The 27,081-nt window shown below is 40.9% G+C and overlaps 1 protein-coding gene across 3 annotated transcripts in view; it reads left to right on the forward strand.

Annotated features, from left to right (window-relative positions):
- Positions 1 to 25,064, forward strand: part of TLR10 (toll like receptor 10) — a 33,884-nt gene extending 8,820 nt beyond the window's left edge. Inside the window, exons 1-2 of one of the 3 annotated variants that reach the window (XM_025290160.3) lie at positions 1,017 to 1,145; positions 21,975 to 25,064. In XM_025290160.3, the coding sequence (XP_025145945.2) occupies positions 22,063 to 24,501 (2,439 nt within the window). In that variant the 5' untranslated portion in view covers positions 1,017 to 1,145; positions 21,975 to 22,062 and the 3' untranslated portion in view covers positions 24,502 to 25,064. Of the gene's footprint in view, positions 1 to 1,016; positions 1,146 to 16,190; positions 18,140 to 21,974 lie in introns of those variants that run through there. The other 2 variants (XM_006055904.4, XM_044945980.2) reach the window with 2 other exon arrangements.
- The last annotated feature ends 2,017 nt before the right edge of the window (positions 25,065 to 27,081 follow it).

Below are 27,081 nucleotides of genomic sequence, written 5' to 3' on the forward strand. Positions count from 1 at the left end.
ACTATCAAGAGTCTTCTCCAACACCACAGTTCAAAACCATCAATTCTTCAGCGCTCAGCTTTCTTTATGGTCCATCTCTCACATCCATACATGACTACTGGAAAAACCATAGCTTTGACTAGACAGACCTTTGTCAGCAAAGTATGTCTCTGCTTTTTAATGTGCTCTCTGAGTTTGTCATAGATTTTCTTTCAAGGAGCAATTGTTTTTTAATTTCATGGCTGCCGTCACAATCTGCAGTGATTTTGGAGCACAGGAAAATAAAGTCTGTCACTGTTTCCATTGTTTCCCTATCTATTAGCCATGAAGTGATGGGACCAGATCCATGATCTTCATTTTCTGAATGTTGAGTTTTAAACTAGCTTTTTCACTCTCTTCTTTCCCCTTCATCAAGAGGCTGTTTAGTTCCTCTTCACTTTCTGCTGTAAGGGTGGTGTCATCTGCATATCTGAGGTTATTGATATTTCTCCTGGCAATCTTGTTTACAGCTTGTGCTTGGGTTTCTATAGCAGATTTCTAAAGCGATTGTGTCCTCCTCATTTCCATTCAGCATTTTTCTCTGCATGTTGAAGGCTGTTTATTGTTAATGCTAGAGATTCTTCACTTGAAGGAATTTCTTCTTGGCCATGAGAAGCCACTTGGTCCACATGAAGGGCAATTCAGATATGCTGGAGGTTGTCCTTGGAAGCTTCCCTCAGCCAATGTTGGAAAGTGAATTGACAGATAAATAACCCAGCTTTCTCTCCCATTTTGGGGGGACAAACCTGGGGTCTACTTTACCTTCTCCCCGAATCTCCCAGTAGAATGGAAAAGTTCTGATTTTCTATGGTAGAAATGACTTTATTGGCTTTCTTTCTCTTTTTGTTTCATAGTCTCATTCCTCCAAGGGTGTTTCCGAGATCACCTCTGAAATAAACTACTTGTAGTTGCCTACTTGTCTCAGGGTCCCAAACCATGGATGTTACATTTCAAGCCAAATGGAACTTGAGTTTGGTTTCCTGTGGCCGGAGATCTTGCTGAGATCCTAGTTATCTGAACTGGAATGCAGAAGCACATTTGCCCTTTTGATCATAAGAAGAAATGGAGCCAATGTGTCCCGCTTCTACACACAGCATCCCTGTCTTTTGGAAAACCACTTAAATAGGGTAAGAACAGATTGGAGCAGTGCAAGGAATGGACTTTATCAGATGTTTTGCTCAGCTTTATTTTATCAGCTATTTTCTATCTTCATCAGTCGCACTGTATGACAGCCAGTTCTAGACAGGTGTGGACTGACTTGTCACGGCTGCACCTTGTCATGGCTGCACCCTGCCTCTCAGTTTACGCCCTATAATGTCACTAGTAGAGCTGTTACACGATGGTTATAGAAACCTGCTTAGCCCCTCTAGTATATGTACAAAACTATACGTACTGGATGTGTAGCCTTTGAAGAGATCCTTGATCTCTAAAGGGATGGGAGCCATTAAATGAGGCATGGTCTAGACCATTCCTCAGAATCCCCAGTGGAATTGAAATTTACTCACTCCTAGGAGTAACCATGGAGAAGGCACTGGCACCCCACTCCAGTACTCTTGCCTGGAAAATCCCATGGATGGAGGAGCCTGGCAGGCTGCAGTCCGTGGGGTCTCTAAGAGTGGGACGCGACAGAGCGACTTCACTTTCACTTTTCACTTTCCTGCATTGGAGAAAGCATTCTTGCCTGGAGAATCCCAGGGACAGTGGAGTCTGGTGAGCTGCTGTCTATGGGGTCGCACAGAGTCGGACACGACTGAAGTGACTTAGCAGCAGCAGCAGCAGGAGTAACCAGGTCAATAATTCACTCTTGGATGTTTCCTATTCTTCCTGTTTCATTCTTCTCAGGCCCCTAATTCTGGAGCCCCGAGATTACTTCTTCAAAATGAATGACCTACACACAAAGCTCTTGTTTGAGTCTTCACTTTTGGGAGGAAAAACCCAAGTAACACTTAAACATATACTAGCTGTTTCTTGCCCTAAAAAACGTACAATCAATCATAGGACGTTACAAGTATCCAGATAATTAAAAGTCAATGAGACAAAAATATAAATGGAAGTTCAGAGATCATTTAGATTGAGTGAAAAAAAGCTTCTTACAAGTGATGGTTTTCCCTCTGGGCCTTGAAAGAAGACTTAAAATTTGGATTTTTCAATGTGTAGATGAAGAATGGAAAGGCCATTCTAAATAGAATGATGTATAGAGAAGAGACAGGAATACCCAGGCCTATTCTGGGACTGTTGTCTTAATTTAATTTGACTGGACCATGAAGTTTATGAAAAGCAACAGTGAAATATAAGTACGCAAAGTTAGATTAAGATCACGTTGTCATTGGTATACCTATAGCTGATTCATATTGATGCTGATGTTTGGCAGAAACCAACAATATTGAAAAGCAATTATCCTTCAAATAAAAATAAATAAATTTAATTATTAAAAACAGATCATATTGTCAGGGGTTTGAGAGTCAAGCTATGGAGACTTGACTAGAAGTCTAGGGATTGACTAGTCTAGTCTTGACTAGAATATAGGGCTATATGAAAGTTATCATTTCTATTTCTATGAGCATTAATAGTAGAAAGCAAATTAAAACCATGAAATATATGCTAAAAATGTATGAACACGCTCATTCTGTAAGGGATGTTGCAACAGTCATTAGAGCTGGATTTTCCTGTTTTCTCTAGGATGATTGCCCTTCCTGTATAGAACTTTAAGATTTCACAACCAAGTTTCAGTTGCTTAGTACTAGTCATGCAATAGTTTGGTAGGGCTCCAAGCCTGGGTAGCCTAAACAACAGAAATGTATCGTCTCTCAGTCCTGGAAGTTAGAAGTCCAATATCAAGTTTCCAGCAGGGTTGGTTCCCTCGAGCGGTGGGAGGGAAGGATCTGCTCCAGGCCCCTTCCCCTTGGCTTATAGATGACTGTCTCTCTCTGTGTTTCTTCACATGGTCTTCCCTCTATGCCTCTTTGTGTCCAAATTTCCCTTTTTTATAAGGACACCAATCACATTGGATTATGGCCCATCCTGACAACCCAGTCTGAGCTAATATACTATCTGACTACGTTTCCAAATAAAGTGACATTATGAGGTACTGGGGTTTAGGACGTCAACAGAAGAATTTTGGAGAACACAATTCAACTGGTTACTTCTTGTGAGTCTAAAAAAAATCCTTAAAGGGAGTCATAAAGTCAGTTAAAGTTTATTTAACAAACTCAAGACTTGGAGAAGTTAGATCAATCCTTTATGTAAATAACTGATCTTGTCAGTGGTCTTAAGGAGTTTACTAGGAGCTTGAAGCTGTATTTGTAGAAACTCCTGCTGAAGAATTCCAAGTTGGGAGATGAAGAATCAGTTCAAAATGTGAACAAATATGTATGAATAGTAAGGCAAATAAGAAAGATGTCACATGTAAAGGAGAAGAAACGTTGCAGATTGGGTGAATGTAAGCTCTGCTTCTCGATGTCTGGGTTGTCATGCTGACTCTATTACTTATATGTGAATGGCGCCGGATAATTTACTTGATCTTTCCAAGCCTAAATTCTTTATTAGAAAAACCTGTACTGTCAAGGCTATGGTCTTCCCAATGGTCATGTACGGTTGTGAGAAGGCAGAACGCCAAAGAATGGATGCCTTTGAATTACGGTACTGGAGAAGACTCCTGAAAGTCCCTTAGACAGCAAGGAGATCAAACCAGTCAATCTTAAAGGAGATCAACCCTGAATATTCACTGGAAGGACTGATGCTGAAGCTGGAGCTCAAGTATTTTGGTCATCTGATGCATACAGATGACTCATTGGAAAAGTCCCCTATTCTGAAAAAGATTGAGGGCAGAAGGAGAAGAGCGTGTTAGAGGATGACATGGCTGGATGGCATCACCGATGTAATGAACATGAACTTGGGCAAACTCCGGGAGATGGTGAGGGACAGGGAGACCTGACATGCTGCAGTCCATGGGGTCGCAAAGACTTAGACACGACTGGGCGACTGAACAACAACAACAACCCTTAGAGTGGCTAGCCAAGACCTTTAGATTTCCAGTTATGAATTAAAGATTAGTTACAATATGTCCCCCTAAGAGCAGAGTTCACATGGCCACCTTTCCAAGTGGTTCTGTTGAAGCCCGTTTTCCTAGGATTGAGGTAAGAGGGAATTCATAATATACTAAAAGTGCTCTCCAAAACCCTCTTCCAATCCTTAACTCTTTCAGATTCTCCAATCTCTTCTATTAACTAGAAGTCAGCGAAGGGTTGTAGTTATCTAGTCTCACGCTTCACTCCAGGGTTCTCAACCAAATGGAGATTAAAATAGTTCCATTTTTATCAGTTTCTTATATTAATAAGACTGCAGGGAATTTGACATGTTTTTATAGTGATAATGTGGGGCTTCCTAGGTGGCAGTAGTGGTAAAGAACCTATCTGCTAATGCAGGAGACATAAAAGATGCAGGTTTGATCCCTGGGCCAGGAAGATCCCCTGAAGGAGGGCATGGCGACCCACTCCAGTATTTTTGCCTGGAGAATCCCATGGACAGAAAAGCCTGACAGATTACAGCCCATGATAATAGGAGGGCCAAGTAATTTGGATTTTATATATATGTGTCTGTGTGTGTATAAAATCACGGCCTTTGACCTGTAATTCCACTTCTGGAAATCTATCCTGAGGAAATAGTTGAAATGTGAACAAATATTTCTTCACAAGACTTCCCTCATAGCTCAGTTGGTAAAGGATCTGCCTGCAATGCTGGAGACCCCAGTTCGATTCCTGGATTGGGAAGATCTGCTGGAGAAGGGATAGGCTACCCACTCCAGTATTCTTGGGCTTCCCTTGTGGCTCAGCTTGTAAAGAATCTGCCTGCAATACAGGAGACCTGGGTTCGATCCCTGGGTTGGGAAGATCCCCTGGAGAAGAGAAAGGCTACCCACTCCAGTATTCTGGCCTGGAGAATTCCATGGACTGTGTAGTCCATGGGGTCGCAAAGAGTCGGACACGACTGAGCGACTTTCACTTTCATGTTAATTGCAGAGTTATTGTTAACAGTGAAAAATTTGAAACACTTCAAATTTCCAACAGTGGAAGGATGTGCTGGGTTCATTTAGTGACATATTTTGCAATTATTAAAAGTACTGTATACAGTTAAGATGGTAACTTTTGTGTTAGGTGTTTTTTTATCACAACCTAAAAAAAATATGTAGAGGACGTTTGTTCATTAACATAAGGGAATGCTTATATTACAACATAAATGAAAAACATAGGATGCCAAGTAGTATGTACAGGATGGTTTCAGTATGTTTAAAACATGCAGAGAAAAAAAGTCTCGATGAAAATATACAAAAACATTATCAGCACTTGCCTGTGGTTGATGCTTGCTTCTGGTTTTACATTTTTCTGTACTTAAAAATTTTACAACCAACAACAACAAAAAAGAAATGGGGTTTAGGAGAACAAAACTAGGTCTCTGTTAGAGGTGGAAGCAGTAGAGAATAAGTGTTATGAAGCTGGGTTCTGTGCATATGCATCCTGGAATTAAAGCCTGGCTCAATTTCTCTATAAACTGTGTTCTTGGATGAATTCTTCAACCTCTTCCAGCTGCCTTTTCGTCATCTGGAAAATGGCATAAAAACCATACCTCGCTTATAAGATTGTTAAGAAACCAGAGGTATAATGTGTGGAAAGCCAGGGTCTGGCTATTCACTCTAGGGCTGGAGGTGCACAGTGGGCAGGAGGACACTCCCGGGATAGGCTACCGCAGCCTGGGTTCTGCCTCTTCCACCGCCTTCTAGCCACCCTGAGTGGTTATGTAATGCCTCTCTGCTTTGTTGCCCTGGATGTAAAATAGTCTCATCCTGTTGTTAGGAGCATTAAATGAGTTAATATGTGTAATGTCAGAGAACAGTGCTTGGCCCAAAGCAAAAGGCCAATAAATGTTAGCTCTTATGAGGATGTCATTATTATTGCAGTTATTGTTCTCTTCATTATTTTATGTCACCACATGTGGACTGGAGATGAGCTGCTCATCATGTTCATCTAGATTGTCCTGGGCTGTCTATATATAGTCTATATATATAGACACATATTTCTATCTACATGTAGATAGATAGAGGTAGAGATTTTTTTCCCTTTCTTGCCCCTAAAGCCTTAAGGATAAATTTCTGAGGACACAGGTTCTGATAGATGTTTCTACAACAGGATCATTTGTAGAGTGAACAGGGTTAGCTGAGAAAGGGAGCCAAAGCTGGAAGCAGGGAGGTGAGGAAACGAGAAACAGCAGTATTTGGCGTTATCGGGAAATATTTTGTGGTGAATTAGAGTTCCAGTTTGTTGTTTAATTGTAGCATGGCCATTTATTAACTTAAAACTTTAACCCTATTTGTTCACTATGGCAGCCACTAACCATGTGTCACTACTGAGTTATTAAAATGTGGTGAATCTGAATTGAAATGTTAAGTGTAAAATACACATTATTCTATGAAACAAAGAATGTAAAATGTCACGTTAGTAGTTTTTTATATTACATGTGAACATTTTGATGTCGTGGAGTAAACAAAATATATAATCAAAATTAATTTCACCTATTTCTTTTTGTCTTTTTAAACTTGTTTACTAGATAAAGTTACTTATATGACTTGCCTTCTTTCTGTATTCTATTGGACAATGCTTCTCTAGTCCTTAGTAATAAAGAACCAAATCTCTGCAAAATTATTAGGCTTCCACTACTTATTTGTTTGGGGCTTCCCTGGTGGCTCTGGCTTCCCTGATAGCTCAGTTGGTAAAGAATACACCTGCAATGCAGGAGACCCCAGTTCAATTCCTGGGTTGAGAAGATCCACTGGAGAAGGGATAGGCTACCCACTCCAGTATTCTTGGGCTTCTCTTGTGGCTCAGCTGGTAAAGAGTCTGCCTGCAATACAGGAGACCTGGGTTCGCCCCCTGGGTTGGGAAGAGCCCCTGGAGAAGGGAAAGGCTATCCACTCCTGCCGGGGTCCAGCCCCAGCTGATCCAGGGTATTCGAAGGAGAGACGGCGTAGGCGAGGGTCAGGGAACAACTGCTTAATTAAACGTTAATTAAGGATATAAAGAGTAATAGAATGAGGATAGCTCAGTAGGAAAATTCAATGGAGAAAAGAGGCTGAGTAGCTTGGTTTACGCGGGGGACCAATAAAACTTCAAGACAAGAAGCTTGCACCACTTACGTAGGCCACAGGCGTCCTTCCGTTCTCCCGAAGGAGAGGAGACACTGAGGCCTCCCCGGTCGGATCTTAGAAGCCCAGGCATAATTAGTAAGCATGGTGGGTTCCGCGCTCCAGATGGAGACTCAACCAGAGTGAGAGAGAGAGAGACATGGGGAGACCAGTCTTTCGAGGGACTGATCCCCATTCTTTATTTTCCATGGTCTACTTTTATACACTGAGATGTTATGCAAAAGTCACGTGGGGTCAGCAGTCCTGACTTTTATCAAAGTCAGGTGCTTCATACAAATGTATACAGAGGTCTTAGGGGTGTTACATCATCTTCTGGCCAGGGGGCCTGCTGACAATTTACGACCCTCTCCTCGTGACAGCGGTCAGTCAACCAGGACACTTATTTCTCCAGGGGTGATTATTCTTAAAACAGACGCCACCCAAATAAAGTTACATTCCTATAGGGTGAGGGTGTAGTGGGTTTTAGTTAAGGAAAGAATTTACTTAGCCTAAGGTCTAACGTGATTGATATCAAAGGTTAATACTTATTTCTTTTATATATTCATTAATGTGTGTAAGGGCAGGGGATATGGAGACTTAGCAACAAACATTGGCTCAACAAATGAAAAAACCCTTCAATACAATTTCTAATCAGCCCATTATACTTATACTAATAATTTTCTAACTTCTCTAAGGAACCTGTTTTTAGAAGGTTTAAAGCATCTCGTGCCTCTCACAGTTGGGAGGCTGTGAGCAATCACATGTAGCCGGACAAGCCTGTCAGGCAGGCTAGAGAAACTTCAGAGGAGTTTGTAGGTTAAAACACTCCTATCACACCCAGGAATTATTATTAACTGGAGCTCTAAGTTAACTCCTTCTCCGAAAGAGGTGGTGGGGGACAGCCCCCCGTAAAGTCAGAGGTGTAGGTGAGAGCACAAAGTAGTAAAGTAGGCAGGCTCTGGTTATGGGGGTAGATGCTTGAGGATTTCCAGGGGGACTCCTGAGGCTCGATCCCGCCTTTGCGTATGTCAAGCCTCCTTCCTCATGACCTTTGCCATGGGCGGAGTGCCTCACGCCGGCCCCCAACATCTCCCCCTTTTTTATTTCTTAAAACAGCCAGATGCAGCTCAGTCACGAGCTTCCGAATGCTCTGCCGAAGAATCCTGACAATACAAGGAAGAATGTTTATGAGAAGTAGGATTAGATCTAAAGATATTAGACAGAATATTTTTTCCAGAAATAAAGTTAGAGAAGGTATGAAAATAGTCATTAGCTGCTCCAGCGGCGGTAAACACTCCAGTCGAGAGTGTTCCAAGGTCTGTATTTGATTATGAAGTTTCCCTAAGTCCAGGCCAATATCAGAACTATTTCAAACACCTGAGATATGATTTTTAATCTTTTCCCATTCATAATCTGTCTCGTTTACCTTCAAAGATGTCACGCATATCCACCTGTAATCAGCATGGCATGTCAAAGCCATCTTCACCTTTAAAGCCTGTAACTCAGTGCCAATATGCATTATTGCCTCTTCTAAGGCGTCTACTCTCATCTCTAAATTTCTATCTATAACTTCCTGTGTTGCTAGAGTTAAAGAGACATTTTTAGACATAGTATCAACATATTGGGCAGTATGCACTTGTTGAGTCAATGATATTGCTGCCACAGTAACAGAAGCAATTGCTGCTATTAAAGCTGATATTCCTAAAATAAGTAGGCCCACAAACCCTCATGATCACATTAAGTCTTGTAGTTGTAACACAGAGAGACCGTAATTAACATATCAATAAGTGGTTACATCATAAGATAAGGTGGACGTTGTAACACTCCAAAGGAGCAAACATTATATTGAGGGTTTAAACAAGATGAAAGCATACATTGTTCACAAGTTACCACGTTAGGTTCACCTGAATAATTCATGAGTACATTAAGTTTGTTGGAGTCATTAGTAAAAAGAAAAACATAAGGCAAGGGTAGACAAGCTAAAACAGAATAAATAGAATTATTTTTTGGTTGGAGTTCACGCTGCAGCAGCCCTGTCAGTCTCGCTGGGATCTCGATGTTTATCTTGTCTCCCCTGCTGGCGGGCGCCGCGCTGGTCTGGACGGCACTTTGCGGGTGCACTCTCCTCTCTGGCCCTCACTTGCTGCACAAACTTCTTTGCTCTAGGTCGCAGGGTGCAGCAAGGAGGGTGCGGGGCGAGAGCTGCCTGGTGGGCGGGGCGAGCGAGTGCGCGCCGCAAACCTGGCCTGTCTGGAACCCAAATTGGTGAATCTGCGTCCTGTGGAAAAATACAAGCACATCCTCGACCGCTAGTTAATAATGGGTCAGGACCCTTCCATTGTCCCGAGAGGAGGTCCTTCCATTTGACTAATGGTTTTGCATTTAATTGCTCCAGGCACCAATGACAAAGCATTGCAGTAGTTCCAGCCAGATTAGTATTTAGAATATTTATTACGAAAAGAGCATGTTTGATGGGGAGATTTGATGGGGAGAGCTATACTTAAACTCCCCTTCTTTTAGTTTTTGAATTTGGATTTTTAATGTTTGATGCGCTCTTTCAATAATGGCCTGTCCCTGGGGATTATAAGGGATGACAGTATTATGTTTAATTTGAAACTTTATACAAAATTCCTGAAAAGACTTAGAAGTGTAAGCAGGAGCGTTGTCAGTTTTTTAGAGCTTTTGGCAGGCCCAAATATGAAAAACAAGTAAAGAGATGTTGTATCACATCTTTAACTGCTTCCCCTGTACGAGCAGTTGCAATAATAACGTGAGAAAAGGTATCTACAGTTACATGAACAAAGGACAGTTTTCCAAATGAAGAGACGTGAGTTACATCCATTTGCCAGAGTACGTTAGGTTTGAGACCGTGAGGATTAACTCTCATAGGTAAACTATTATAAACAGTGGGGCAGTGTAGGCAAGAACGCACAATCTCTCGAGCAGTCTCTCTAGGAATTTGGAATTGATATCTTAAGGCAGTAGCGTATTGATGATGAAGTGAGTGAGAGGCTCTGGCCTCCTCAATCACAGTAGCCACTGTATTTCTGGTTAACAAGTCAGCCAAATCATTAAAGGCATTTAAAGGGCCGGGCAATCCGGAATGAGCCCAAATGTGTCCAATGAAAAATATTTTATTTCTTTTCCAAATTTGTTGCTGTAAATTACTTAACAAATGAAATGTGGTAGTTTTATTTTCAGGCAAAACCGCAGTCTCAATGTGTGGAAACAGCCTGACCACATACTGAGAATCAGAGTAAAGATTAAATTCCTCATCTGCAAACATAGCAAAAGCCTCTATGACTGCTGTTATTTCAGCTCTTTTAGCTGAAGTTTTTTGTGTTTTTAAAACTTTTTGGTGATTTTTAGTAACTATGAAGGCTTTACCATTTGCTGACCCATCAGTAAAAACTATTTGAACATTTGGAACAGGAGATTGTTTATATCTGACAGGAAAATTAACTGGATGTCTGGATATAAAATTCAACAAAACATGTGAAGGTAAATGATGCAAAAATTTGACCAAAATAGTTTCCTATAGCAATCTGCCAATTTTCAAACATTAGAAGAGCATCAAGTTGTTTCTTATTATATGGAATTACAATTTCTGATGTCTCTTTACCAAATAATTTAATGTTCCGCTTTTTTCTTTTAATATCAAAGTAGCTATCAATCCTGGATAAGAAGCCGCTACTTTTTTAGTTTGAGCGGGAAGATGGACCCACTCTAGGGGGCCGTTTTGCCATAAAACCAATTTTTTGTCTGGCTACCCCAATTACACCTATGGGGGTTTCATGGTAAAGGAATTGTCAAGCAGTTGTCAATTTAATTTTTTAAAATTTACATTTTAACAACATAAATTTAGAGATATGTTAATTTAGGTCTAATGTTTAGTTTAGGTCTCTGTATAAATTTAAATAATAAATGTATAAACTCCTTATCTCATTTTGGTATACAGATATACCTAAATGCAAAATGTATTTATATATGTATTTATATATGGCAACAAGTATAAACTTATTGACATATATATAAATCAATATACTTGAATTAATCTTTATAATTAATATATTAATATATATACTACAGCAATACAACACGTACACAGCTAATACCAACCAACACAAACCAATGCACTGCAATAATACATGTCACACATATATAATAATACAGTATATAGAACATATATCACAGTACATCAATCCATACCAATTAATATCAGCCACTCACACATTATATTACTGCAATATATATTTAATTATACAGTATATATATAATATGCATATATAGTATACATATTAATTTATATACAAATTAATCAAGTATAGATCTATAAATAGAATTAAGTATACCTTTATTATATTTTATTTGTACCCATATCTAATTAGGCAAACTGCAATTAGGCAAATATATTTATATTATGTATTTATAATAATATATATAGTATTGTTAATTGTACCACCTGTTGATAACTATGAAATTGAGAAAACCCTTCTCTGAGTATCTCCTATTTGAGACAGCACGTCCCTCCCCCATAGGGTAAAGGGGAGCGTAGGAACTACATAGGGTTGGAAAGTTTCACAGGTATCTTTAAACTGCCAATCTAACATTTTTGAACTTTTAACTACTATGGGGGCTTGAGGGCAAATGAAACAAAATTTGACCCCTGAAATCTATCAGGGCAACTTGCCAATCATCACTATTTTGTAAAAGACTTGCAGTTGATCCTTATTGAATGGAATTACTATATTTGCTACTTTTCTAAAAAGTTCCACACTTCTTTTTTCCTCCTTTTATAATTAATTGTGCCACCAAGCTGGGATAAGATAAAACTATTTTTCTTGGTGTCACTGGTAGATGAAACCAACGGGCCTTTTTGTCACAAGCATCCTGTAGGTGTATGTTTTGGGGCAAGAATAATTTAATCTCATCTTTTGGTAATATTAATCCTAATTAACTGATCATTTAAAGTCTCATCTACTTTAACAAGAGCCGTCTGTCGTCTTAGTCAACTTTCGCTTAGAACTGGAATTAGGATCGCTTTTTAAGCAATTAAACAAAGGCTTTAAATCTGCAGTATTCAGTTTTAAATGTAGGCGTATCCAATTAATGTCCCCTAATAATTTTTGGAAATCATTTAAAGTTAGTAAACAATCTCTCCGCTTCAAAGGGGCAGTTTTTAAAACTTTTGGCACCTAAATATGAGAAGCAAGTAAAGAGGTGTTGTACAACATCTTTATAAGCTTCTCCAGTTATCGTTTTGTAAACTAAATCTGGTCTATAGCTTTTTAGATGACAAGTAACCATCTAATCTTTGCTTGAATACTTCCAGCAATGGAGAACTCACTACTCTTCAAGGTTTTAAACTCTCCCTCATCTTTTTTTCTACAGCATTCCCACCCTGCATACCACTTTCTCTAATCTCACCAACTCATTTTCAGTAGTATGCGTGGGCCAGGAACTGGGCCAGTTTTTTCCAGCAATGTTAAGAGATGTCTGTTCTTGTGTCTAATAGCCCTGACATTTTATTTTCTTGAATTAAAAGATCTTTTAAAGGCCTTGGAGCTGTAATTTCCTGCACCCAAAAAGCTAGATCACTAAATCCAAATACTCTGTGGCTCCTAGCCTGAGAAGTCAAGTTTTTTTTCCTGTCTGATACTAAGGTAAAAGCAAAAACTGTGTTACTCTTTGACCTTTATTAATTTGCACAGTTTTAGTAGGCGGTGAGGTCAAAACTTCAATTTCTCCAATATAATTAGAATCTACTACACCATGCACCACCGAAATTTTTTGAAAAGAAAGCGAGCTACGCCCTAGCACAAGTCCTACAATGCCCTCAGGTAGGGGGCCAGCCACTCCCATTGGAATTGGAGTAACTGGCTCGTCAGGGGTTAATATTGTTGCTAAATCCCCTTACCGTTTTTCTCTTAGCCTGGGTGAGACCCCCCTGAGGGGGTTTTCTCCAAGGAGCACGCTCTGCATATTGTGCATGCAGTCTGTTTTAAAAGCTCCACTGTTTAAAAAACTTTTTATCTTTTTCAGGCTTAGGCAACACTTTGAGAGGCTTTGGGGGCAAAGTGGGGAACTTTTGGGCCCTGGAAGGCGCAAATGGAGGCGGCGGCTGTCGCCCCAAATCAGAAAGTGGTGGATAAGTTTTTGTAAAGGTTTGCGCAGAGGGGGAGGTAGCTCGCCAGGGCGTCTGGCCACAGTGTCCTGTAAGTCCTCTCCTCTCTCCTCTGCTGATTTTTTTTCCTTCTTCTCTAAATCTTTCTCAAGTTTTCTTTCCCTCACTCTATCTTCTTTCCTTTCTCTTTTTTTTCTCTTTTACTTTCTGTCATTTCCTTCCTGTTTCCCTCTTTCATTCCCCCTTTTTCCTTCTTACTTTCTTTCTCTCTCCCTCTCTTTTTCTCTGTATCTTTTTCTAACTTCCTTTTTTCCTTTTCCTATCTTGCTGCGTTCCCTGATTCCTTCTTCCTCCGTTCCTCTCTCCTTTTCACTCTTTAGTTCTTTTTTTATCTTTAGATCTTTCTCTATTTTCTTTCCTTTTTTCTTTTTCACTTTTTTCTTTTTATTTTTCTCTTTTTTTTTTTTGCTTGGGTGAGGCCCCCCGAGGGGGTTTTTTGCAAGGAGCATGCTCTGTATATTGTGTATTCTTTAAAAGCTCCTTTGTTTAAAAGAAAACCTTTTATCTTTTTCAACCTTAGGCAATGTTCTGGGAGGCTTTGGATGTAAACTGGGGAATTCTTAGGCCCTGGGAGGTACAAGTGGAGGTGTAGTAGTCACCTTAAATCAGAAATTGTTGGATAAATCTTTAAAGGTTTGTGTAGAGGGAGAGGGGGCTCGCTAGGGCGCCCGGCCACAGCGTCCTGTAAACCCTCTCACTCCTTGGGAGGTAGAGCACAGTCTCCCTCCTTTTCCTCATCAATGGCAGAAAATATGATCTGCACAGAAGGTGGAGACGCACTACCATCCACCGCTACAGCCTCTCCCATAGGCTATCCCACGGCCTCATGACGAGGGTTCAGAACATTTTTAATCATATTTATAGGATAAGTTTTTAGTTGTTTTTTTTTTTTTACCTTCACCCAAGTATCTAAATTAACAGTACCCTCTTTAAGTTTCAAGATTACTTGTATAAAGAGTTGGCGTTCTTAGTTTCAGTGTTACCCATGTCAGAAAGTTAAGTATAATAGACGATTTTGCTTTTAGCTATCAAAAGATCAGGCCTTTCTTGTCAGCCTTTTTAGAAACCGTTTTTTCTCTCTAACTCTTCAACACTTTCAACACTTCCCACTCCTCTCGCCCTGTCTATCCTACAGGGGGGTCCGCGGCACCCTTGAGTGGGGTCCTAGCCATCCCGAACACTGGAAGAACAATAGGGCTGATGACCCAGATTGTTCCGGGGGAGGAACAGTAGGCTGATGACCCAAACTGTTCCGAGGGAGGAGCAGTAGGGCTGATGACCCAAACTGCTCCGTGGGGGAACAAGAGGGCTGATGACCCAGTTGTTCCGAGAAGGGGGGGCAATAGGGCTGATGACCCTAATTGCAGGGAGCTTACCTTCGAGTATCCTGTCTCGGGCGCCACCTGCCGGGGTCCAGCCCCAGCTGATCCAGGGTATTCGAAGGAGAGACGGCGTAGGCGAGGGTCAGGGAACAACTGCTTAATTAAACGTTAATTAAGGATATAAAGAGTAATAGAATAAGGATAGCTCAGTAGGAAAATTCAGTGGAGAAAAGAGGCTGAGTAGCTTGGTTTACGCGGGGGACCAATAAAACTTCAAGACAAGAAGCTTGCACCACTTACGTAGGCCACAGGCGTCCTTCCGTTCTCCCGAAGGAGAGGAGACTCTGAGGCCTCCCCGGTCGGATCTTAGAAGCCCAGGCATAATTAGTAAGCATGGTGGGTTCCGCGCTCCAGATGGAGACTCAACCAGAGTGAGAGAGAGAGAGACATGGGGAGACCAGTCTTTCGAGGGACTGATCCCCATTCTTTATTTTCCATGGTCTACTTTTATACACTGAGATGTTATGCAAAAGTCACGCGGGGTCAGCAGTCCTGACTTTTATCAAAGTCAGGTGCTTCATACAAATGTATACAGAGGTCTTAGGGGTGTTACATCATCTTCTGGCCAGGGGGCCTGCTGACAATTTACGACCCTCTCCTCGTGACAGCGGTCAGTCAACCAGGACACTTATTTCTCCAGGGGTGATTATTCTTAAAACAGACGCCACCCAAATAAAGTTACATTCCTATAGGGTGAGGGTGTAGTGGGTTTTAGTTAAGGAAAGAATTTACTTAGCCTAAGGTCTAACGTGATTGATATCAAAGGTTAATACTTATTTCTTTTATATATTCATTAATGTGTGTAAGGGCAGGGGATATGGAGACTTAGCAACAAACATTGGCTCAACAAATGAAAAAACCCTTCACCAATACAATTTCTAATCAGCCCATTATACTTATACTAATAATTTTCTAACTTCTCTAAGGAACCTGTTTTTAGAAGGTTTAAAGCATCTCGTGCCTCTCACAGTTGGGAGGCTGTGAGCAATCACATGTAGCCGGACAAGCCTGTCAGGCAGGCTAGAGAACCTTCAGAGGAGTTTGTAGGTTAAAACACTCCTATCACGCCCAGGAATTATTATTAACTGGAGCTCTAAGTTAACTCCTTCTCCGAAAGAGGTGGTGGGGAACAGCCCCCTGTAAAGTCAGAGGTGTAGGTGAGAGCACAAAGTAGTAAAGTAGGCAGGCTCTGGTTATGGGGGTAGATGCTTGAGGATTTCCAGGGGGACTCCTGAGGCTCGATCCCGCCTTTGCGTATGTCAAGCCTCCTTCCTCATGACCTTTGCCATGGGCGGAGTGCCTCACGCCGGCCCCAACACACTCCAGTATTCTGGCCTGGAGAATTCCATGGGCTGTGTAGTCCACAGGGTCGCAAAGAGTCAGACACGACTGAGTGACTTTCACTGTCAGACAGACTGAGTGACTTTTCACTTTCACTTCCCCTGGTGGCTCAGTGGTAAAGAACACCCCAGCTTTTGCAAAATTTTAAAAATTTCTCCCCTCCTTATACTCATCGAGTGTAGTAAATGAATGATGAACAATCTGAATTCCCTAACTATGTGAGGATTTTTTTTTTTCAGAAATTCAGGAAAAACTTGTGACTATTTTCTCTTACTGATATTTATAATTAAACTAGAGGAGCTCTACCAAAACAACATATTTTCCACACCAGCCTATGTGCTATACTGCAAGAGCTTTAGGGAGAAAGCAGCTCCTTCAGGTGGGCTGACTTGGGTCATGTGATTTTCCTACTGGTCTGCACTGGGGACTTAGGCCCTACTAAAGGCAAGACAGAAAATAGGCCTGTAGACTCTTAGGTGGTCCGGGGGTCCTCTGACCAATAGAGATGTTCCATTTTGGATGATGAGACAAAGAGCCAAGTCAGATTTCTTATCTTGGGTAAGTAGCCACACAATGAGGCCCAGCTCTGCCCTTAAGACACTGAGAAAGGCAGAAAGTAGGAAGAAATAGAAGCAAAGGCAGCAGTAAAGAGAAGCTAGGAGTCCAAAGTGAAGCAGAAAGAGTCAAAGAGAAGCTGAGTCATAACTGGAGTAGAGAACAGCCCTTGCCCACTTAGGCGGGTACAGCAAGACAAGGTGGGCATCAGGGCTGCCTCAGGGAGTCCTGGGGAGTCAGTGTTCCAGGTCTTTGTGAAGCCTGGCTGTGAGCTGCTGAGCCTCCTCACTTCCTGGGGGCTCTTCCTCTCTTTTTTCTGTAGTGTCTTTAAAATAAACCTCCACCACTTGAGGTAATCCAAAGCTCTCTGTTGGTTGCAAGTTATATACGAAGGCAGAAATACGACACGAAGAAGTTTGAGATCAGGGGAAGGCGTGAGGGTAGAGTGACTGACTGAGTGTGTGTGTGAGAGAGACAGACAGACAGACAGACAGAGGTAGAAGAATATCGGGTCAGATATCTCTGAAGCCCAAAGTAAGAGGAGAGGGAGAAAAAAGGAAGGAAAAAAAAGGGAAATATTTTTGAAGGGAATAAAAAATAATCACTAGCCAAAGATATCAGCACATATGGTTCTGAGCCTACTATTCTTACTGCTAATTGCAAATAAAGATTTAAAGATTCTAGAAATTCCAGGTGAGGGCAGAAGGAATAGTATACAAACCCTTGGCCACCTGAAGTAGTGAAAATTTGGGGCTTTGGAGTCAGATAGACTCAGTTTTAAATCTTGACTCCATCTCTTACTGGAGAATGGCCCTGGGGAAGTTTCTTATTCTGTCTGGACCAGATTCACCGTTTTCTAACTTGGCTTGACTTGTTTCTGAAAATTAACTTTAAACATAAGTAAAGAAAAATTCCCCATTTACTGGGAGCGTAAAATGTTTAAAAATGCTGGGCTCTGGGAAAGGGAAGAATATGTCTTTGGACACAAAAAATGAAAGTGTTTATTTTACTTTATTTTATGAGAGGGCTCTATAGAATATGTGTACTGGAGATGGATGGTACTAATGATTGAACAGCTATGTGAAGGTATCATACTTAATGCCACTGAACTGTATACTTAAAATGGCTGAACTGGCAAATTTTACTTAATGTGTGTGTTAGTCGATCAGTCATGTCCAAGTTGACCCCATGGACAGTAGCCCACCTGGCTCCTTTGTCCATGGAATTCTCCAGGCAAGAATACTGGAGTGGGTAGCAGTCAGATTCTTTACCATCTGAGCTACCAGTATTGCACTGCAATTCTTTAAAAAATAACCTAAGATTGTATGAACTCATGCAACATGTAATGCCACCGGCATGCAGTAGAGGGCAAAGGAGGGTACGCGTCACAGAAAAAGCTTGATTCAGCCACTTCTGCAGCCAGTTCTGGTCCTCTGCATGAATCTTCTATACCTGAAGCTCTGTGGAGCCGCTGCAAGCCTGAGGGTAAGAATTCTAGCTTTGACTGCTGTAACACTGATGAAAAAGAGAGAAGGGCTGTGTGGGTCTTTTCTAAAGAAAATGGGAGGAAAGGATTTATTCAGATTTTCAGATTTTTCATGCTTATTCCATAGATGGGAAGAAACTAGCCTTGTTCAGATTTTTAGTATTTATTATTTTGCCTATACTAATCTGAAGTGACCTTAATGACTAGTGAGTGACCTTGGGCTTAGTAGTGACCACTGCTGATCTGAGGAATTGTCCTGCAGTTGCTTGAGAGTTTGGGTTTCCTTTTTCTGGTTTCTTGAAATTCATGACCCCTAGCAGAGCATAGATAGCTTCGAGAGAGGCACGTATGTAGGAAGTGAGGAAGAGACCACAGCAGCTCTAACCCTGCCAACGGAATTAGTCTCGGTAATCACACTCTATGCTATTTCATTTCAGAGTCTGAAATGCCTTCGGTTTGCATTCTGAAGGGACGAGATAGGTCTGGGTTCAAATTCATGCTCTAGCAATTATTCACTGGCTCACCTTGGGCAAGTGACTTAACCTCCGGTTTTAGCTCCTCCATTTGCAAAATGGGGATAAAAATATCCATCATTTTGTTGGGTTGTTGAGAAGATAGAACAAAATAATGTATGGAAAGCATTTATCTCAGTTCCAAGTGATAAGTTTGCTAAGTGAAGTCGCTCAGTCATGTCTGACTCTTTGTGACCCCATGGACTGTAGCCTACCAGGCTCCTCCCTCAATGGGATTCTCCAAGCAAGAGTACTGGAGTGGGTTGCCATTTCCTTCTCCAGGGGATCTTCCCGACCCAGGGATCAAAGCTGGGTTTCCCGCATTCCAGGCAGATGCTTTAATCTCTGAGCCACCAGGGAACCAGAGAAACAGGAAACACGCATAAAATGTCAGTCATTCTTACTCTTATTTTGTAAAGATCCTCCAACATTTGATGGGTTTTAAACCCCTTCTCCATTTTTTTGCATCATTTGGAAAAGAGAGATTAGATTAAGTATTTGGCAAGCCACCGATTTTCATTTTATTTTATGGTGTCTCTTGACTTGGACTTTTAAATCATAAGCTATTAAAAAAAGATCATTCTGTTTTTCACCTGCTTTCAGCACCCAGTAAGAGTAGCATGACCATAATAAAAATGTATTTATTGACTGCATCTTTCATCAAAAGTTTACATCCTACTTTTTAAAATGTTTAAATGAAATGGCATAATTTATATTCATTGCCTGAGAGAGAGGACCTTTCTATTATATTGAGTTCAGAGTCAGTTCCGCTTACTTCTTTAGAGTAAGTTTCAGATGAGATTGTGTTATTGGGTGAAAAAGAGAAGAGACAAGTAAAAATGAAAGCTATAACATCTCAACTTACAGGATTCCAGATAAAGCAAGTGGGTTAGATTTTGCTGCACTTTTCAAGGGTTCTAGCTCCTAGACATAGGAGCAACTTAAGATGAGTTGTTATGAACTGAAGTACTCTTTGAGGTAATAATGTTAAAAACACCTCATCATCTTAATGTCTATAAACTGCCAGTGTCCTACAAGCCATACTGGAGCCTGAGAAGAATAAAAGTCAAGGAAAAAAGTAGTACTAATCCTGTCTTTATGAAAAAACTTTTTGATATTTTGTTCATTGTGGGTTTTACATTAATTTTACTTTAAAATTTTTATTAAAATATTATTTATCTTGATTAACAAGTTTCTTTGTGCCTCTCAAAATCTTTGCTGAAATCACCCTAGTCTTGGTCCTGATAACTGCTACCATTTGTGACATGCTAGGCGTGATACCATCTGAGCCACCAGGGAAGCCCAAGTGGTTTATATATAATATCTCTTCAACGCCTTTGCACAAAACCCATTTTACAAATGAAAAAAGAGAACCTTTCAGCAGTTAAATGAATAATCTAAGTTATCATGGCCAGTGAGACGTTAAGATTGGACTTAAACCCAGACATATTAATTTCTATCGCTAAACTCATTCTCTAATCATCATGTACTATATTATAACAGGAATTCATAACTCCAATTAATTCATTTGATATATATTTTTGAGAGCATATTATATACAACACTGTGCTAAGAAATACAATATTGAGATCATTAATCTACTTATATATATAATGTATATTTACTGAGCACCTGCCATGTACTAGGCACTATCTCTCTGCTTGGAATGCAGAGGTGAGTGAGATTGTCAGACCCCTTCTCTCATGGGTGTGAGAGGTGGGAGTGGTAGTCAACAAATAAATAAATGAACAAAAGTTTCAGATAGTGGTCAGTGCTCTATTTTGTAGAGAAATAAAATAGGATGAAGGGAACGGACAGCAAGTTAGTCTAAATGGCCTCTTTAGATTAAGTGGTCAAATCAGGTTTCTTAGAGGAGATATACTTTAAGCCAAGACCTAAATGATAAGAAAGATCTGGCCAAGGAAGGATGACAGAAGAGCATCCCAAGCTGAGGTCAGGGCAAGATGATGTAGCCAAGGAACAAAGAGGGGGGCGGTGTGATTGGAGTGCAGAGGGCCAAGAGAAGAGCGATATGAAATGAGATCCCAGAAGGAAGCAATAGCAGCACATGGAGGATGCTATGGTTCAGCATTTGGAGTCTGGATTTCATTCTAAGTGCAATAGTATCAATACATTAGATGGAACATAGGTAGGAGCTACAAGTGACTCCTAAATACAGTTGCTCAACAAGACAGTGCTTAACTAAATGGCTTAATCCAAGTCAGTCCTTGTAAGTAACTAATCTAAAACCTAAGTTGGGTGGCACTTGCAGATTTATTTACTGGATTTCTTGAACTGTGTTTTAGGAAACATTGAAGAATCAATATGACCTAGAGAGAGATACAATTTTATCATGATTCATGTATTACAGCATATTTTGAAAGCAGATTTATCTTGACTCATCCTAGGAAGACAAGATAGCAGAGTGGTTAAGAGCCCAGGTTCTGCCCTCACCATGAATTAAGTTTGTGACCGTGGTGCGGTTTCAGAACCTCTTTAAGAACCACATTCTATGCCTGTAAAGGCTGAATAGTGATAGCACCTACCTTACAAGGCGGTGGTTTCAAGGCTCAGTCTATGGAATATCAGTGAATGGTAGCTGCTGTCCAAAAAGACATCAAATGGCTACTGCCTCATTTGCAGGTGAGTCAGTATGGTGTGGAGATGCTACCAGACAGGATGGATATATGTCATCATACATTTGTCCAAAACCTTAGAATGTACAACACCAAGAATTAAGCATAGCATAAACTATGGACTTTGGGTGACTATGATGAGTCAGTGTAGGTCCACCAATTGTAACAAATGCATCACTCTGATTGGGGGGAGGGGGGTTTGATAATGGGGCAGGCTGTGCATGTGTTGGGGCAAGAGGGATATGGAAAAGTCTATGTACCTTCCCTTTAATCTTGCAGTGAATCTTAAACTGCTCTTTTAAAAATGTCTTAATTTTTAAAAATTTCTTTTAATCTTCCTAAAGCTTTCAGGCTATCGAAAGGGGATGTAGTGGTGGTGGTGGGGGTTGTTGAACGTGACCTGGCAATGCCGTTCCTTGTTTGAACTGGGTGAGAGGCACTTCTGCCAATTATGATGTATCTATCTCCCTTTGGGGAATCTTGACTTTTCTCAGTGATGGGGGTGTAACACAGCGACTGGCTTGGAAATCTATGAGCCAAGCTCTAAGATGAAGTAAAAGATTCAGTAAATGGGTTGGGACCCTATTCCAAATTCTTGGTGAATATAATCAGATGTTGGCATTAAAGAAAAGTCCTACAGGGTTTAACAAATCACATAACCACCTAATGGTATGTTGTCTTCCCAGGATTTGAATTCATCTTCCTCATCCATGTGAGGTAATGTGTGATAAAATTCATCTGAGGTGAACCAGTGATAAAATCCTTGGAATTACAATGAGACATATCAGAAGCATTTACATATTTTGTAGTATTGTTACGTCTGTGCATAGCGGGGCTTCAGAGCTGCCAGAAGAAAGGGAATTGACTACCAACTTCTCCGGCATGTCTTTAAGAAAGGTTCCTGAAGGCTTGACCCCAATTACAACCACATTGGATTTGTCTTATAATCTCCTTTTTCAACTCCAGCATTCAGATTTTCGTTCTCTCTCTAAACTTAAAGTTTTGATTCTATGCCACAACAGAATCCAAGAGCTGGATATCAAGACCTTTGAATTCAACAAGGAGTTAAGATACTTAGATGTGTCTAACAACAGACTGAAGAGTGTAACCTGGTTCTCACTGGCAGGTCTCAGACATTTAGATCTGTCCTTCAATGACTTTGACACTCTGCCTATCAGCATAGAGACTGGCAACATGTCACACCTGGAAACCCTAGGTTTGAGTGGGGCAAAAATACAAAAATCAGATTTTCAGAAAATTGCTCGTTTGCAGCTAAATACCATCTTCTTAGGATTGAGAACTCTATCTCATTATGAAGAAGGTAGCCTGCCCATCTTAAACACAACAAAACTTCACATTGTGTTACCAGTGAACACAAATTTCTGGGTTCTTTTGCATGATGGAATCAAAACTTCAAAAATATTAGAAGTCACTAATATAGATTTGCAAAAGAGCCAGTTTACGAGTTATGAATCTCAACAAAATCCTATTTTGGAGAATGCCAAGACATCCATTCTGTTACTTAATAAAGTTGACTTATCCTGGGACGATCTTTTCCTCATCTTCCAATTGGTTTGGCATACATCAATAGAGTACTTCCAGATTCAACATGTGACCTTTGGAGGTAAGGTTTATCTTGACCACAATTCATTTGACTACTCAAATACTGTAATGAGAACTATAAAACTGGAACATGTACATTTTAGAATTTTTAATATCCCCCAGGAGAGCGTCTACTTGCTTTTTACCAAAATGGATATAGAAAACCTGACAATATCAGATGCACAAATGCCTCACATGCTGTTCCCTATGTACCCTACAAGATTTCAATATTTAAATTTCGCTAATAATATCCTAACAGATGATGTGTTTAAAAAATCTATCCAATTGCCTCATTTGAAAACTCTCATCTTGAGGGACAATAAATTGGAGACACTTTCCTTAGTGAGTTACTTTGCCAGCAACACATCCCTGAGGCACTTAGATCTGAGTGAAAATCTGTTACAACATGAAAATGATGAAAATTGCTTGTGGCCAGAAACCTTGGTCACCATGAACTTGTCGTTCAACAAATTTGCTGATTCTGTTTTCAGGTGCTTGCCTAGAAACATTCAAATACTGGACCTGAATAGTAACAAAATTCAAACTGTCCCTAAAGCGATTACTCACCTGACATCTTTGCGAGAGTTAAATCTTGCATTTAATTTTCTAACTGATCTTCCTGGGTGCAGTCATTTCAGAAGACTCTTAGTTCTGAACGTTGAAATGAACTTAATTCTCAGCTCATCTCTGGATTTTTTCCAGAGCTGCCAGGAAGTTAAAACTCTAAATGCAGGAAGAAATCCATTCCAGTGTACTTGTGAATTAAGAGATTTCATTCAGCTTGGAAAAACCTCAGAAGGCATGATGGTTGGATGGTCAGATTCATACATCTGTGAATACCCTTTGAATCTAAAGGGGACTCAGTTAAAGGATGTTCATCTTCCAGAAATATCTTGCAACACAGGTTTGCTGATTGTCACCATTGTGGTTATCATGCTCGTTCTGGGGATGGCTGTGGCCTTCTGCTGCGTCCACTTTGATTTGCCCTGGTATCTCAGGATGCTACATCAATGGACTCAGACATGGCTCAGGGTTAGGAAGACAACTCAGGAACAACTCAAAAGAAGTGTCCAATTCCATGTGTTTATTTCATACAGTGAACACGATTCTGCCTGGGTGAAGTATGAATTGATTCCCAGCCTAGAGAAAGAAGATGGTTCTGTTCTGATTTGCCTTCATGAGGGAAACTCTGACCCTGGCAAGAGCATGACTGAAGATACCATTAACTGCATTGAGAAAAGTTACAAGTCCATCTTTGTTTTGTCTCCCAGCTTTGTCCAGACTGAATGGTGCCATTATGAACCTTACTTTGCCCACCTCAATCTCTTCCATGAAAGTCTTGATTACATAATTCTTATCTTACTGGAACCCATTCCACTCTACTGCATCCCTACCAGATATCCTGAGCTGAAAGCTCTCATGGAAAAGAAAGCATACTTGGAATGGCCCAGGGATAGGCGGAAATGTAGCCTTTTTTGGGCAAACCTTCGAGCTGCTCTTCATGTTAATTTATTAGACACCAGCGGGACATGTGAACTACAGACATTCACAGAATTGAATGAAGGGCTTCGAGGTTCTGCAATCTCTCTGATCAGAACAGACTGCCTGTAGAGCCCCACCCACTCCTAGGGAGATTGGGACCCACATATACTGTTAGGATACAAATTGATACAACCTTTATGATGGCAATTTGGCAATATCTATTAAAATGAAAAACTATCATTTCTTCATGTCAGTTCTTTGAAAGAGTTCTAAGAATGTATCCTATAGAAACACATTTTGCAAAGATTTATGTAAAAATGGTGTTCATCCTGGCATCGTTTATAATCCTAAAAAATTGAAAACAGCTCAAATGCCCACAAAGTAAGGATTGACCTACTAAATCACAGTACATTAACACAACAGAATATTAACATAGCCATTAAAACTGAGGTTGCTGTGTATCTATTAACTGGTATGGAGGAAATTGTATTTTGGTTTATACATTGAAATAAGAGTCTAAAGGAACCTAGACCAGCACATTGGTATAGTAACAGGGTGTTTGGCTCTGGAAGTTTGGATTACAGCAGTTGGTTTCTATGTTGTATATTTCTATAATGTTGGAGTTGCTTAGAATGAATCTATATTTCTTTTGCAAGCTGAGAAAACAATAAAGATATTATTTTATATATAAAGTATTTTTATTATTTATTTATTCATTTATTGTTGGCCACACTGAGACTTTGGGGCTTCCCCAGTATCTCAATCACAAAGAATCCGCCTGCAGTGCAGGAGCCACTGGAGACATGGGTTCGATCCCTGGGTCAGGAAGATCCTCTGGAGGAAGGCATGGAAACCCACTCCAGTATTCTTGCCTGGACAATCCCCCGGGACAGACGAGCCTGGTGGGCTACAGTCTGCTGCTGCCGCCGCTAAGTCAATTCAGTCGTGTCCGACTCTGTGCGACGCCATAGACGGCAGCCCACCAGTCTATAGGGTCACAAAGAGTTGGACTTGACTGAGCACCTTGGCATGCGTGCATGTGCTAGGCCTTTGTTGCTTCTCACAGGCTTTCTCCAGTTGTGGCCAGTGGGGGCTACTCTTCACTGTGGTGTGCAGGCTCCTCACTGTGTCGGCTTCTCTTGTTGAGAAGCACAGGCTCTAGACACATGGGCTTCCGTAGTTGTGGCACGTGATCTTGGTTACCCCACAACATGTGGACTCTTCCCATACCAGCGATCAAACTTGTGTCCCCTGCGTTGGCATGTAGATTCTTTACCTCTGGACCACCAGGGAAGTCCTAAAGATAATTTTTAAAGCCTACATGTCCTACTTATTTTCTCTGATCTTCCCTTCTAGCCTCACAAATCATTGAAAGAGAACACGCTCTCTTGAAGTTTGCAAAATTATATTTCAAAAATGAGCATCAAGAACAAACCTGTTCTTTCCCCGATTAGGAAAATGTCTGTGGCTCACCCGCATGATAAAGGAAGGAAATGCCTATAAGATCTGACACCATCACCACTTATGTCCTTGCTTCCTATCACTGAGCCCTTTTGAACTGTTGGCCCTTTCCCAGAACATGCGTCTCTTTTTATGTGCCCAGGCTCTAGGACTTGCATCATGCCTGCCTGTGATACTTGCCTGCCCTAGCTTGTTCAGGAAATCTTATACATCCTTCAGGCAAAATCCAAATATTGACTCTTCTTTGAAACCGTCCTCATTTCTTTCTCAAGCATGATGCTTCTCTATTCTCTATAACACTTTGGACATATTTATATCACCAAATTGATTACATATGTTTTAAAAACCCATTCTCCCTCTTCTATGAGCTCCACAAAGGTAAGGACAGACTTCCCTCTGCCCTCGTATCAGCAGCAGTTTGTTCAGTCCGTGGTTCAGAAAAGATGCTCAATGAACTTTCATGGAATGGACATTGGGTTAACTAGAGAAACTTAGCAGGGACTCAGCTGGCTTCAGGATGTGCACGCATGCTCGGTTGCACAGTCATGTTTAACTCTGTGCGACCCTATGGCCTGTAGCCTGCCAGGCTCCTCTGTCCATGGGATTCTCCAGGCAAGAATACTGGAGTGGCTTGCCATTCCCTCCTCCAGGGGATCTTTCTGACCTGGGAAACTTGTATCTGCTTGCGTCTCCTACATTGCAAGTGGATTCTTTATCAACTGAGCCACTTGGGAAGCCCGGCTTCAAGACAGAGAGTGGAATTTGAAGGTGAATTCTGAGAAGCCAAAGAGTAAGATCAGGCATAGGTTAAAGTTTGGAAGAGAAGACAGAGAAGCCATAATTGAAGGATTCCTGAATATAGCTTGAATCAGTGAATTTGCCAATATTTGGTTGTTCTTAACTTACGAAAGGCTTCCCAGATGGTGCAGTGGTAAAAAAAAAAAAATCTGCCTGCTAATGCAGGAGATACAAGAGACTTGGGTTTGACTCCTGGATCAGAATATCCCCTGGAGGAGGGCATGGTAACCCACTCCAGTATTATTACCTGGAGAATCCCATGGACAGAGGAGCCTGATGGGCTACAGTCCATGAGGTCTCAAAGAGCTGGGCACACCGAGCAACTGAACACATACATACTTGACTTAGGAAAACATCTATCTCAGCTCATTCAATCTAATAAAACCAATCTCCTAAGCAGGCTAAAACTGGGTTCCACATCTAACTTTATTCCCTTATGATTTGTGGTTT

This window comes from Bubalus bubalis, chromosome 7, assembly GCF_019923935.1.
Source record: "Bubalus bubalis isolate 160015118507 breed Murrah chromosome 7, NDDB_SH_1, whole genome shotgun sequence".
NCBI lineage: Eukaryota > Metazoa > Chordata > Mammalia > Artiodactyla > Bovidae > Bubalus > Bubalus bubalis.